Source organism: Nerophis ophidion, linkage group LG29, assembly GCF_033978795.1.
Source record: "Nerophis ophidion isolate RoL-2023_Sa linkage group LG29, RoL_Noph_v1.0, whole genome shotgun sequence".
NCBI classification, from domain to species: domain Eukaryota; kingdom Metazoa; phylum Chordata; class Actinopteri; order Syngnathiformes; family Syngnathidae; genus Nerophis; species Nerophis ophidion.
Window position 1 is genome coordinate 20777948 of NC_084639.1, and position 16476 is coordinate 20794423.

Consider the following 16476-nt stretch of genomic DNA (forward strand, 5'->3'; position numbering starts at 1 on the left):
CGCACAGTACAAAACATTTGGTGGACAAAACGAGACAAAGAAGGAGAGGCATGAAACCGCTCTTTCTGTGGCAGCCTTGGAGAAAGTTGCACGTGGAAACAAACTATGGTGAGTTCAAGGACAGTCAAAAATAGTGGGACTGGTCATCTTTCTGACAATGAGGAAGGTTTGTGTCATGTTTGTCCTCCTCCAGAAACATTATTAAAAACAACAAATAGATTTTTCAGCCAACCTTTTTCCATTTTTGAAAACGCCCTAGGCGCAGGTTGCCGACCCCCGAGCTAGAGTAAGGGGTTCTTTCTACGAGGTGTTCCTAATGTTGTGACCAGTGGGTGTTTTCCTCCGTTTGTATCTCTAACACCGCCCCCCGTAGAACAGAACCCACACAAGTAAATGTTGAAAGGTACACGGGTTATATTTCTGTTAAACCCCCGCTCAGGATATTGCCGTCCAATACGGCGGGCGTGGTTGCGAGGACGAGGCTCAGCTGTCAATCATCAGCCAGGCTGCGTCTCCACTCTGCGGCGAAGCATCATCCCAGCTGTCAATCACGCCGGCGCGCCTTCCATCCAGACGCTCCATCACGCCATCTTCGTCTGCACCCCCACCCTCCCCCCGCCTCCTCTTTTCAAGACAACCCCTCTTGTACCCTCCTCCCAACACACACACACACACACACACACACACACACACACACACACGCGCTGAATAAAAACAGCTTCAGTCCGACACGCCGGCCGCTGTCAATCTAGTGATTGTGTAGCAAGGTAGACGGATGGCGGGGCCCTCAACTCAGAAAGACCCCCATGGTCCCCCCTGGTCCCCCCCCCCCCCCCCGTCCATGCTCCTTTCATCTCTTTTTTCAAAGTGACTGCCTTCGTAACTGGGTCGAATCATTAGGTACTGCTGCACTGTTTAATGACGGGGTCCCCAAACTTTTTCACCCGAGGCCGCGTTGGGTTAAAATAATTTGGCCAAAGGATGGTCTTTATATAAATATATATATATATATATATATATATATATATATATATATATATATATATATGCTCGGACCACAAACCCCTCCAGTGGCCCCACCGCATGAAGGATGCCAACGCGTGGATCACTCGTTGGTACCTAGCTTTACAACCCTGCAACTGCAGAGTGATCCACAGGCCGGGGGCGTAGATGGCCGTGGCTGACGGTGGAGGTATGTGGAAAGGGGCGTAGTCTGCAGGCCTGCAGCGGAGCAGGGTGTGTAAGGACCGACCCCAACGCACAGCTGGTAGGTGATCGGACTACCTAGCTGGGGTTATTCATCCAATCACCTGCCATGCTTATTAGCAGCAGCCGGACCGAGACACAGAGGATGGAGTTGGAGTTTGAGGGCTAGGCTCACATGCACCCGAGACCACGCCAAGAAAGGGACGGGACTGAAAAGTTGCTGAGCAGACTGCTAACCTGGCGCTATTCTATGCAATAAAAAACAATGTTACACCAGAACACGGGGCTCCCGAGAAGCTCTATTACGTTCAGGGGAGCCCACAAGAGAGAAACCTCCACATCATCATATTTCAGTCTCCATCCATCCCTTATGTGTGACTGCCATCATATTGCAGTCTACACATATCTCTTATGTGTGACTGCCATCATCTTGATGTCTTATGTGTGACTGCCATCATCTTGCAGTGTAGACATATCGCTTCTGTGTGACTGCCATCATATTGCAGTCTACACGTATCTCTTATGTGTGACTGCCATCATATTGCAGTCTTATGTGCGACTGCCATCATCATGCAGTCTACACATATCGCTTCTGTGTGACTGCCATCATATTGCAGTCTCCATCTATCCCTTATGTGTGACTGCCATCATATTGCAGTCTACACGTATCTCTTATGTGTGACTGCCATCATATTGCAGTCTACACATATCTCTTATGTGTGACTGCCATCATATTGCAGTCTACACGTATCTCTTATGTGTGACTGCCATCATATTGCAGTCTACACATATCTCTTATGTGTGACTGCCATCACATTGCAGTCTACACGTATCTCGTATGTTTGACTGCCATCATATTGCAGTCTACACGTATCTCTTATGTGTGACTGCCATCATATTGCAGTCTACACGTATCTCTTATGTGTGACTGCCATCATATTGCAGTCTAAACGTATCTCTTATGTGTGACTGCCATCATGTTGCAGTCTACACGTATCTCTTGTGTGACTGCCATCATGTTGCAGTCCCTAATGTTTTTTTTTGTTTTTGTTTGTTTTTTACATACCTAACAGGAATTTATTAATGTTGTTTAAAGGAAAAAAAACAAAAAAAAAAAACACACACACACAGGCAGAGGGCACTTTTTAAGACGAGGCAAAAAAGGGGAGGGGCTCAAACACCCATACGGTTGTGAAGTGAATTATATTTATACAGCGCTTTTCTCAAGTGACTCAAAGCGCTTTTTTACATAGTGACACCCAATATCTAAGTTACATTTTTAAACCAGTGTGGGTGGCACTGGGAGCAGGTGGGTAAAGTGTCTTGCCCAAGGACACAACGGCAGTGACTAGAATGGCACAAGCGGGAATCGAACCTGCAACCCTCAAGTTGCTGGCACGGCCGCTCTACCAACCGAGTTATGCACTTTAAAATTGAACATGAACTTCGAAAAAACATAAATAAATAAATACCCAAAAGGAAAAAACTTCAATGTGAAAATCTGTCCTTCTTCCCTTTGATGAAAACACCATCAAGTTGTAACTTATGGTCTTTCTCACTTAATACTCAGACTAAACAACTGAAACGAAATACAACTTTATATCTAAACCTCTGCTGTGAGAGAAATGCGATCCGCCTTAAACACAGTGCATTTTATTTTGAAAAATGTTTTATTTTGTATTTTGTACACTACTTTCTGTCCCGCACCATCCGCTCTGCTCTGTTCGGAATTGAAGTGCCGCGCTCCGACGTCCGGCAAAAACAGAAGTTGACACATTGAATAATAGAATAATACAGCGTTTTTTCTGAAACGTGACCCATATTAGATGCTGAATACATGGACGGCGACTAGACCACAACTCACAGGTTCAAGCTGCTCCACTGCTCGCCCTCTCTCTCTCTCTCTCTCTCTCTGGCGGAAGCGCAGGCTCAAACAAGAAAACGTGGAGTTTTTGTACCACTGTTTTTTTTTTTTACATCCCTAACAGGAATTTATTAATGTTGTTTAAAGAAAAAAAACAAAAACAAACACACACACAGGCAGAGGGCACTTTTTAAGACGAGGCAAAAAAGGGGAGGGGCTCAAACACCCATACGGTTGTGAAGTGAATTATATTTATATAGCGCTTTTCTCAAGTGACTCAAAGTGCTTTACATAGTGACACCCAATATCAAAGTTACATTTAAAGCAGTGTGGGTGGCACTGGGAGCAGGTGGGTAAAGTGTCTTGCCCAAGGACACAACGCAGTGACTAGGATGGCACAAGCGGGAATCGAACCTGCAACCCTCAAGTTGCTGACACGGCCACTCTACCAACCGAGCTATGCACTTTAAAATGGAACATGAACTTCGAAAAAAACAAATAAATAAATACCCAAAAGGAAAAAACTCCAATGTGAAAATCTGTCCTTCTTACCTTAAATGAAAAAACCATCAAGTTGTAACTTATGGTCTTTCTCACTTAATACTCAGACTAAAACGAAATACAACTTTATATCTAAACCTCTACTGTGAGAGGAATGTGATCCGCCGTAAACACAGTGCATTTTATTTTGTATTTTGTACACTACTTTCCGTCCCGCACCATCCGCTCTGCTCTGTGCGGAATTGATGCGCCGTGCTCCGACGTCCGGCAAAAAACACAAGCTGACACAATGAATAATAGAACAATACAGCGTTTTTTCTGAAACGTGACCCATATGAGATGCTGAATAAGTGGACGGCGACTAGACCATAACTCACAGGTTCAAGCTGCTCCACTGCTCCCCCTCTCTCTCTCAGGCGGAAGCGCGGGCTCAAACAAGAAAACGTGGAGTTTTTTTGTTTTGTTTTGTTTTCTTTACATCCCTAACAGGAATTTATTAATGTTGTTTTAAGGAAACAAAAACAAACAAAAACACACACACAGGTAGAGGGCACTTTTTAAGACGAGGCAAAAAAGGGGAGGGCCTCAAGCACCCATACGGTTGTGAAGTGAATTATATTTATATAGCGCTTTTCTCAAGTGACTCAAAGCGCTTTTTTACATATTGACACCCAATATCTAAGTTACATTTAAACCAGTGTGGGTGGCACTGGGAGCAGGTGGGTAAAGTGTCTTGCCCAAGGACACAACGCCAGTGACTAGAATGGCACAAGCGGGAATCGAACCTGCAACCCTCAAGTTGGTGACACGGCCACTCTACCAACCGAGCTATGCACTGTAAAATTGAACATGAACTTCGAAAAAAACAAATAAATAAATACCCAAAAGGAAAAAACTCCAATGTGAAAATCTGTCCTTCTTCCCTTAAATGAAAAAACCATCAAGTTGTAACTTATGGTCTTTCTCACTTAATACTCAGACTAAAACGAAATACAACTTTATATCTAAACCTCTACTGTGAGAGGAATGTGATCCGCCGTAAACACAGTGCATTTTATTTTGTATTTTGTACAATACTTTCCGTCCCGCACCATCCGCTCTGCTCTGTGCGGAATTGATGCGCCGTGCTCCGACGTCCGGCAAAAAACACAAGCTGACACAATGAATAATAGAACAATACAGCGTTTTTTCTGAAACGTGACCCATATTAGATGCTGAATAAGTGGACGGCGACTAGACCATAACTCACAGGTTCAAGCTGCTCCACTGCTCCCCCTCTCTCTCTCAGGCGGAAGCGCGGGCTCAAACAAGAAAACGGGGAGTTTTTTTGTTTTGTTTTGTTTTCTTTACATCCCTAACAGGAATTTATTAATGTTGTTTTAAGGAAACAAAAACAAACAAAAACACACACACAGGTAGAGGGCACTTTTTAAGACGAGGCAAAAAAGGGGAGGGGCTCAAGCACCCAAAGGTGCGGTCATGTGTCCGGGATTGCACATTTTAGCCCAGCGGAGAGGCCAAGCGGGGTCCTCTCTTGTTCCGACTATTAGGGGACGACGGGCCTTGCTCTTTGATTACATCAGCCGGCGCCGCTTTCATCAGATGCGCCACGGCGGCGAGCGCGGGGGCCACGGCCGGCGGCGGGCTCGGCGTGATTGCGTGGGCCGGGGTGCCGAATATTGGGAGAATAATTGGCTGGCGGGGAGTTGTTGGCGGTCAAATAAACAACGCGCTGAAATAAACAACGCGCACTTCCTCCCCGCAAGGCCGTTTAGCTGCGCCGCCACGCATTTCCCGAACATCAGGCGGAACAAAGCAATATAGCGTCATGAGTGTTACGACATGTTGGAGACACTCTCCGGAAAGCGGGAGCGGAGGATGCTCAAATGTGTCGCTTGCAATTAGAAATGATCGATACCGATGTGCACAGGGCTTGTAATGAATGAATGTTATGCACAACAATTGCTGTCGAGATACTTTAGGGCAGGGGTCGGGAACCTTTTAGGCTGAGAGAGCCAAAAAGCCAAATATTCTAACATTTATTTCCGTAAGAGCCATATAATATATTTTTTTAACACTGAACACAACTAAACGCGTGCATTTTTAAGTAAGACCAACATTTCTAGAGTATAACAGGTCTCTTATTCTTTGTAACAACATTGTTATTGTGAAGCTAACTGTGGAGTGGAGGGGGGGGTGGCCCGCGGGCCTGCAGCAAACTATGGTGTGCCAGGAACGGCCTCGAAATCAGCGACAGGTGCGTAGACAGCCCACCTGGGCCTTTTTATCTAATCCCCTGTCGCTCTGTTATAAGCAGCAGCCAGGAGGAGGGACGGGGTCGGGGCTGGAGCCAGAGCGCGAGCGAGAACGAAAGAGAAAAATACAATTTCTGGAAAGCAACTGTGGTGTGCCAGGACCGGCCTCGAAATCAGCGACAGGTGCGTAGACGGCCCACCTGAGCCTTGTTATCTACTCCCCTGTCGCTCTGTTATAAGCAGCAGCCAGGAGGAGAGACGGGGTCGGGGCTGGAGCCAGAGCGCGAGCGAGAACGAAAGAGAAAAATACAATTTCTGGAAAGCAACTGTGGTGTGCCAGGACCGGCCTCGAAATCAGCGACAGGTGCGTAGAAGGCCCACCTGGGCCTTGTTATCTACTCCCCTGTCGCTCTGTTATAAGCAGCAGCCAGGAGGAGAGACGGGGTTGGGGCTGGAGCCAGAGCGCGAGCGAGAACGAAAGAGAAAAATACCATTTCTGGAAAGCAACTGAGAGACTTGTTGAAAAATAAAACAATAGCGTAACCTTGAAACAGGCTCTCATGTCGGTGCTTTGGTGGTCTGAAGAACCCCCCCCCCAGGAGGACAAGCCCCACACTAGCCAAAAATAAATACATAACTTCTTAACGCAACTTCTTGAACAGGTGCGGTAGTAAACGGATGGATGGGCTAAAAATGCATGAGAATGTTTTATGTTTTGAACATTATTTTTTAACACTTATTACAAGTGGAATTATTCATTACTTATCATGTTAAGCAATGTCAGCTCACATTTATCTGATGCAGTCTGGCTCGTGAGCCATAGGTTCCCTACCCCTGCTTTAGAGTCTGGTGTTGACACTTGTTCAATCAGTGCCAAGTTTCAATCAGCAGATAAGGGATTTCCCGGAAGTATCCTAGTAAATGTGTCTAATAACATCTGAATCGCTCCCACTGCAATCGCCTTTTTTTTTCTTTTTATAGTCCTTCACTCTAAATTTCCTCATCCACGAATCTTTCATCCTCGCTCAAATTAATGGGGAAATTGTCGCTTTCTCAGTCCGAATAGCTCTTAATGCTGGAGGCTATGATTGTAAACAATGTGAGGATGTGAGGAGCTGCACATCGTCTGCTACTTCCGCTACAGGCAAGGCTTTTTTATTAGCGAGCAAAAGTTGCGAACTTTATCGTCGATGTTCTCTACTAAATCCTTTCAGCAAAAATATCGAGAAATTATCAAGTATGACACATAGAATGGACCTGCTAGCCCCGTTTAAATAAGAAAATCTCATTTGAGTAGGCCTTTAAGCAGATGAGCGGGTCTATTTGCATTCAAAAAGGACATCGAAACGGTCCTATTATGATTTTCAGGACTGATGCAGATCCCAAATACGGATCAGCAGGTACCAGGAGGTAAGAAAAGTTGCTTTTGCATAATATTGTGAGAAAAACGCCAGATAAAATGTCGAGTAGGTGCCATTTCGCCATTCTTATACACACACCATAGTAGTACTCGTATGTTGAAGCACAGTACGTCTGACTACTGTAACATGTAGACAATCCATCAAGGGATGCGGCTTCATAGGTTTTTGAGCGCAATGTGTTAATGTTCTATATTCTCAATGGAACATTTAGAGTTGTGATGATGTTTACTGGCGTCATATTGCAGTCTATACATGTCTCTTATGTGTGACTGCCATCATATTGCAGTCTACAAGTATCTCTTATGTGTGACTGCCATTATAATGCATTCTACATGTATCTCTTATGTGTGACTGCCATCATATTGCAGTTTATACGTATCACTTATGTGTGACTGCCATCATATTGCAGTTTACACACGTCTATTATGTGTGACTGCCATCATATTGCAGTCTACATGTATCTCTCATGTGTGACTGCCATCATACTGCAGTCTACATGTATCACTTATGTGTGACAGCCATCATATTGCAGTCTACATGTATCTCTTATGTGTGACTGCCATCATATTGCAGTCTGCATGTATCTCTTATGTGTGACTGCCATTATAATGCATTCTACATGTATCTATTCTGTGTGACTGCCATCTTATTGCAGTCTACACGTATCTCTTATGTGTGACTGCCATCATATTGCAGTCTCCACGCATCTCTTATGTATGACTGCCATCATATTGCAGTCTACACACATCTCTTATGTATGACTGCCATCATATTGCAGTCTACACACATCTCTTATGTGTGACTGACTTCATATTGCAGTTTATACGTATCACTTATGCGTGACTGCCATCATATTGCAGTCTACATGTATCTCTTATGTGTGACTGCCATCATATTGCTTTCTACACGTATCTCTTATGTGTGACTGCCATTATAATGCATTCTACATGTATCTGTTATGTGTGACTGCCATCATATTGCAGTCTACACGAATCTCGTATGTCTGACTGCCATCATATTGCAGTCTACACGTATCTCTTCTGTGTGACTGCCATCATACTGCAGTGTACACATATCTCTTATGTGTGATTGCCATCATATTACATTATACATGTATTTCTTATGTGTGACTGCCATCATATTGCAATCTACCGTATCTCTTACGTTTGACTGCCATCATATTGCAGTCTACACCTATCTATTATGTGTGTCTGCCATCTACCAGTCACACTTATCATTACACCATGTACCAAATAAAATAGCTTAGAGGTCGGTAAGCACAACCAGAATTTCCGTACATTAGGCGCACCGGGTTATAGGGCGCACTGTCGAGTTTTCAGAAATTTGTATAGTCTGAAAAATAAGTTAATACATTACATTTAATGTTGAATTATAAAAATAGTCAAAACATTCACAAACTTCTCGTTACGGTTTATGAAAGTGGGAGGTTTCGGCCTCTTTCTCCAATTAGCACCAAGCAAACCTGACATGTTAGCATGTTGACTGAATCCACAGATTAAATTACTTAATTTGTTTATATTTTTATAAATAATATTATTCACAATATTGAATATTTTTTAATAAATGAAATGCATTAGACATTATAAGACACAGGGGAGCTGTTTAGGGCACGTCCAACTGGTAGGAGGCCACAGGGCTTCCCTGCTTAGGCTGCTGCCCCCGCGACCCAACCTCGGATAAACGGAAGAAGATGGATGGACTAGCTGAAATACTAGCAAAGCAAGCTAGCAAAACGGAATGGAGTTTTACAGTTTTTAACTGAATGGGACACCAAAAAACGTACATGAAAATCAAGAAAGTGAGATTTACAATATTTACTATGAAAGATAAAACACCAAATATTGTCACGTCTGTGGGATAATTTTTTGTTTTGGTCATGTTTGGTTTTGTTTTTTGGACACTCAGTTCCTGTTCCTGCACTTCCTTGTTTGCTTTAATTTTCACCTTGTCCTCATTTCATGCCCCTGTTTGCAATTATCATGTCTATTATTTAAACCCGAAGTTGCCAGGAAGTCAGCCTGGCGACTTTACCCCTACTCCCTACATGCCATGCCTGCGAATCACTCTGCCCATAGTTTCCCTCCTGCTCATGCCACCTAAGTTTTGGGTTTTTTTTATGTCACAGTTGTTGAGTTTCGTTTTTTTGTTTGTAGTCATGCCATAGTGCTAGTTTTGTTTTCTAGTCAAGTTTGTTCTCCGCCCTTGTGCGCGCCTTTTGTTTGTTATAGTATTGAAAATAAACATGTACTTACACTCACGTCTTGCTCGTGCCAACTTTCCTTTGCCTCGGAAAAACAATCCAAACCCCAAAGTCCACTTTCTCTGTTGCACTAACATAAATGGGCGGGATTCTTTTCTTGACTTAAAACAAAGGCCATGCAATTAGAAGGTTCCTAGTTCGATCCCAGGCTCCCACCATCAGTGGGTGAATGTGGAACAACTGTCAAAGCACTTTGAGTACCTTGAAGGTACGACTAATTGACCCGAGTTACCATGTCTGGGCGAGGATAGCTAAAAGCAGACTAGCTAGTTAAGCTAGCTAAATTTTAGCTTTTTTTTTTTTTTGGCCCGATACACAAACATTTGTATTTCTTGTCTGCAAGTGTGTTCAGCTGACAGGTGACAAGTGATTTCTTACTGTATCTCTTTGGTCCATCTTCTAGGCAGAAGGACAGCGTTAGCGTAGCATCCTCCTCGAAAAACTCGCTAGCGAAGGCGTCCCACCACAAACTGTCACTTTCCTGGCAAAACACAAACACATCAGATGGAAGATAAAATATATTGTAAACAACAACAGGTGTCGAACTCAGTTAGCAACTGTTTTAGCCAATTTTGCAGCCAAAAATCTCAGGCTCATTTAGCATGTTAACATTAGCGTGCTAACTTTTACAGCTAAATGGCACTTTTTAACTGTTAGCATGATAACATCGGCAAACTAGCCTACTAACATTAGCATGCTAACTGTTTTAGCCAATTTTGCAGCCCAAAATCTCAAAACTCATATAGCTTGGTAATTGACACATGCTAACTTTTTTTTTTTTTAGCTAATTTTTACATGCGTATGCCTCGGTCCTAAGCATTTTGCAGCCAAAAATCTCACTCATTTAGCATTTTAACACTAGCATGCTAACTAACAATGGCATGCTAACTCTTTTAGCCAATTTTCCAGCTCAAAATCTCAAAACTCATGTAGCTTGGTACTTGACATATGCTAACTTATTTTTCTTTTCTTAAGCTAATTTTGCATGCGTATGCTTCATAGTCAGATGAATTGCTGCTTGACACATTCTAACTGTTAGCATGTTAGCAACTGTTTTGGCCAATTTTGCAGCCAAAAATCTCAGACATGTTTAGCATGTTAACATTAGCATTCTATCTGTTCCAGCTAAATTTACAAGTATACGCTTTATAGTCACATTGACTTGGTCCCTGGCACATTCTAACTGCTAGCATGATAACATCGGCATACTAGCCTACTTAGAGTAGCATGCTAACTGTTTTAGCGAATTTTGCAGCCCAAAATCTGAAGATTTGTATAGCTTGGTACTTGACACATGCTAACTTATTTTTTTTTACATGCTTATGCCTCAGTCATTTAGCATACTAACTATTAGCATGCGAACAGTAGCACACTAGCATACCAACTTTAGCATGCTAACTGTTTAAGCCAATTTTGCAATCGAAAATCTCACTCATTTAGCATTTTAACATCAGCATGCTGACCTTTTTCACCAATTTTACCACTTAAAACCTTTGCATGCTAACTGTTTTAGCATATTTTTCGGTCCAAAACCTCAAGATTCTTATAGCTCAGTACTTGACACATGCTAAATTCTTTTTTTTCTTTACCTAATTTTTACATGCGTAGGCCTCAGTCATATGACTTAGTGCCTGACACATTCTAGCTATTAGCATGCTAAAATTAGCACTATAGCATACCAAAATCAGTATGATAACTGTTTAAGCAAATTTTACAGCCGAAAATCTCACTCATTTAGCATTTTAACACTAGCATGCTAACTTTTTTCGCCAATTTTACCACCTAAAACCTTGGAATAATTTTAGTCGATTGTTGACATACGTTTTTTTGGGCTAATTATGCATGCTTATGAGTCATAGTCATATGACTTGGTGCTTGACACATTCCGTTAGCATGTTAGCAACTGTTTTAGCCAATTTTGCAGCCAAAAATCTCAGACTCATTTAGCATGTTAACTCTTTCAGCTAATTTTACATGTATACGCTTTAGAGTCACATTGACTTGGTCCCTGGTAAATTCTGTTAGCATGATAACATTAGCATGCTAATCGTTTTCGTCAATTTTGCAGCCTAAAATCTCAACACTCATGGAGCTTGGCACTTGACACATGCTAACTTTATTTTTTTAGTAAATTTCTACATGCGTATGCTTCATAGTCACATGACTTGGTGCTTGACACATTCTAACTGTTAGCATGTTGGCAAATGTTTCAGCCAATTTTGCTGCCAAAAATCAAAGACTCATTTAGCATGTTAACATTGGCATGCTAACTCTTTCAGCTAATTTTACGCACATACAGTCACATTGATTTGGGCCATGGCACATTCTTTTAGCATGATAAAATCAGCATGCTGGCATACTAACATTAGCATGCTAACGGTTTTAGCCAATTTTGCAGCCCAAAATCTTAACACTCATGTAACTTGGTACTTTTTTCTTTTTTAGCTAATTTTGCATGCATATCCTTCATAGTCATATGACTTGGTGCTTGACACATTCTGTTAGCATTTTAGCAACTTTTTTAGCCAATTTTGCAGCCAAAAATCTCAGACTCATTTAGCATGTTAACATTAGCATTCTAACTGTTTCAGCTAATTTTACACATGTATGTTTTATAGTCACATTGACTTGGTCCGTGGCACATTCTAACTGTTAGCATGATAACAGTGGCATACTAGCCTACTAAAATTAGAATGCTAAGTTTTTTGCCAATTTTACCACCCAAAACCTTAGAATCATTTTAGTCGTTTGTTGAAACATATCTTATTTTTAGCTAATTTTGCAAGCATATGCTTTATAGTTTTAGCATGATAACATTGGCATGCTAACGTTAGCATAATAACTATTTTAGCCAATTTTGCAGTCGAAAATCTCACTCAGTTATCATTTTAACACTAGCATGCTAACTTTTTACGCCAATTTTACCACCTAAAACCTTGGAATCATTATAGTCGGTTGTTTACACATTTTTTTTTAGCTAATTTTGCATGCGTATGCTTCATAGTCATATGACTTGGTGCTTGACACATTCAAACTGATAGCATGTTAGCAACTGTTTTGGCCAATTTTGAAGTCAAAAATCTCAAGACTTATTTTGCATGTTAGCACGTATGCCTCGGTCATATGACTTGGTACTTGACAAATTCTCACTATTAGCATGCTAACATTAGTACACTAGCATACCAACATCAGCATGCTAACTGTTTAGGCCAATTTTGCAATCGAATATCTCACTCATTTAGCATTTTAACATTAGCATTCTAACTTTTTTTTGCCAAATATACCACTAAAAGCCTTTGCATGCTAACTATTTTTAGACAATTTTGCAACCCAAAATCTCAAGATTAGTAAAGCTTGGTACTTGACACTTGCTAACTTTTTTTTAAAGCAAATTTTTACATGCATATGCCTCAACCATATGACTTGGTACCTGACACAGTCTAACTATTAGCATGCTAACATTAGCACATTGGCATACCAACATTACCATGATAACTGTGCAGCTGAAAATCAAACTCTTAGCATTTTAACGTTAGCACTCTAATTTTTTCGACAATTTTACCGCGTAAAACCTTAGCATGCTAAATTTTGCATCCCAACATCTCAACACTCATGTAGCTTGGCACTTGACACATGCTAACTTTTTTCTAAGCTGATTTTTACATGCGTATGCTTCGGTCATATGGCTTGGTACCTGACACATTCTAACTATTAGCATGCTAACATTAGCACACTAGCATACCAACATTAGCATGCTAATGGTTTAAGCCAATTTTGCAGCCTAAAATCTCACTCATTTAGCATTTAAACATTAGCGTGCTAACGTTTTTTTTTGCCAATTTTACCAACTCAAATCTATTTAGTAGGTTGTGGACACACTTTTCTTTTAGCTAATTTTACATTGCGTATGCCTCATAGTCATATGACTTGGTGCTTGACACAATTTAACTGTTAGCATGCTAGCAACTGTTTTAGTCAATTTTGCAGCCAAAAGTCTCAGACTCATTTAGCATGTTAACTCAACTAATTTTACATATATACGCTTTATCGTTACATTGACTTGGTCCCTGGCACATTCTGTTAGCATGACTGGGATACTAACATTAGCATGCTAACTGTTTTAACCAATTTTGCAGCGGAAAATCTCAACACTAAGCTAGCTTGGTTCTTGACACTTGCTAACTTTTATTCTTAGCTAATTTGTACATGCGTATGCCTTGACTTGGTACCTGACACATTCTAGCTATTAGCATGCTGACATTAGCATGCTAGCTGCTTAAAAAAAAAAATTGCAGCTGAAAATCTCACTTATTTAACATTTTAACATTAGCATGCTAACTTTTTTTGTGCCAATTTTACCACTTAAAACCTTCGCATGCTTACTGTTCCAGCCAATTTTGCAGTCTAAAAACTCAAGACTCGTATAGCTTGGTACTTGACACATGCTAACTTTTATTTTAGCCAATTTTTAGATGCATATGTCTTGACTTGGTACCTGACACATTCTAGCTATTAGTATGCTAAAATTAGCACACAGCATACCAACATTAGCATGCTAGCTGTTTAAACCAATTTTTCAGCCGAAAATCTCACTCATTTAGCATTTCAACATAAGCATGCTAGCTTTTCTCGACAATTTTACCACCTAAAACCTTAGCATGCTAAATCTTGCAGCCCAAAATCTCAACACTCATGTAGCTTGGTACTTGACACATGCTAACACATGCTAACTTTTTTTTTTTTTTAGCTAATTTTTACATGTGTATGCTTTGTAGTGACTTGGTACTTGACACATTGTAGCTGTTATCACGCTGGGATACTAACATTAGCATGCTAACTGTTTTAGCCAATTTTGCAGCCGAAAATCTCAACACATAATGTAGCTTGGTACTTGACACTTGCTAGCTTTTATTCTTAGCAAATTTTTACATGCGTATGCCTTGACTTGGTAACTGCCACATTCTAGCTATTAGCATGCTGACATTAGCACACTAGTATACCAACATTAGCATGCTAGCTGTTTAAGAAAATTTTGCAGCTGAAAATCTCACTTATTTAACATTCTAACATTAGCATGCTAACTTTTTCTGCCAATTTTACTACTTAAAACCTTCGCATGCTTACTGTTTCAGACAATTTTACAGTCTAAAAACTCAAGACTCATATGGCTTGGTACTTGACACATGCTAACTTTTATTTTAGCTAATGTTTATATGTGTATGCCTTGACTTGGTATCTGACACATTCTAGCTATTAGTATGCTAAAATTAGCACACTAGCATACCAACATTAGCATGCTAGCTGTTTTAACCAATTTTTCAGCCGAAAATCTCACTCATTTAGCATTTTAACATAAGCATGCTAGCTTTTCTCGACAATTTTACCACCTAAAACCTTAGCATGCTAAATCTTGCAGCCCAAAATCTCAACACTCATGTAGCTTGGTACTTGACACATGCTAACGCATGCTAACTTTTTTTTTTTTTTAGCTAATTTTTACATGTGTATGCTTTGTAGTGACTTGGTACTTGACACATTGTAGCTGTTATCACGCTGGGATACTAACATTAGCATGCTAACTGTTTTAGCCAATTTTGCAGCCGAAAATCCCAACACATAATGTAGCTTGGTACTTGACACTTGCTAGCTTTTATTCTTAGCTAATGTTTACATAAGTATGCCTTGACTTGGTACCTGAGACATTCTAGCTATTAGTATGCTAAAATTAGCACAATAGCATACCAACATTAGCATGCTAGCTGTTTAAACCAATTTTTCAGGCGAAAATCTCACTCATTTTTTAGCATCTCAAAATATTTTTTTATTATTTTAAAATTCGTAATATGTTTATAAAGTCAGTAAATACGTCTCTGGACACATGGGGACTTCGAAGATGACCAATGTATGATCCTGTAACTACTTGGTATCGGATCGATACCTACATGTGTGGTATCATCCAAAACTAATGTAAAGTATTAAAGAAGAGAAGAATAAGTGATAATTACATTTTAACAGAAGTGTAGATAGAACATGTTAAAACAGAAAATAAGCAGATATTAACAGTAAATGAACAAGCGGATTAATAATCCATTTTTTACAGTTTGTCCATCATACAAGCAGACAGTGTGTAGACAGAAAAGGGAAAACAGACGCATTTTGGTATAAAATATAAAGATCGTTAAAAAAAAGCTAACATCCATCCGCAGTGTTATATCTACTTCTAAATCACTAATCCTCGCCACCGTGGTGACAATATAAGTCTTTTACAAGTAGTATTATCACTGGAGGATGAAGAATAGTTAAACATGCTACACTACACATTATAGAAGGATACAAAAGCTCATCGGCGTCACAATGTAAACAAACGCCATGGGTGGATCTACACCTGATATCCACTGTAATGATACCAAATACAGGAGCATATCTAGTCGATACTACTATGATTACGTCGACATTTTTTAGCATCTCAAAATGTTTTTTTTTTTCTTTAAATTCATAATATGTTTAAAAACTCAGTAAATACGTCCCTGGACACATGAGGACTTTGAATATGACCAATGTATGATCCTGTAACTACTTGGTATCGGATCGATACCTACATGTGTGGTATCATCCAAAACTAATGTCAAGTATCAAAGAAGAGAGGAATAAGTGATTATTACATTTTAACAGAAGTGTAGATAGAACATGTTAAAACAGAAAATAAGCAGATATTAACAGTAAATGAACAAGTGGATTAATAATCAATTTTTTACAGTTTGTCCCTCATAATGTAGACAAAATAATAGGTGTATAAATGACATAATATGTTACTGCATATGTCAGCAGACTAATTAGGAGTCTTTGTTTGTTTACTTACTACTAAAAGACAAGTTGTGGACACACACACACACACACACACACACACACACACACACACACACACACGAAATACTTTTAAAGATATAG

The 16476-nt window shown here is 40.3% G+C and overlaps 1 protein-coding gene across 5 annotated transcripts in view; it reads right to left on the reverse strand.

Moving 5' to 3' along the window:
- The window catches only part of ldb2a (LIM domain binding 2a), a 233687-nt gene that overhangs the window by 158188 nt on the left and 59023 nt on the right, over positions 1-16476 (reverse strand). For all 5 annotated transcript variants that reach the window (XM_061891680.1, XM_061891679.1, XM_061891678.1 and 2 more), the window contains exon 2: positions 9907-10009. In XM_061891680.1, the coding sequence (XP_061747664.1) occupies positions 9907-10009 (103 nt within the window). The remainder of the gene's footprint in view (positions 1-9906; positions 10010-16476) is intronic.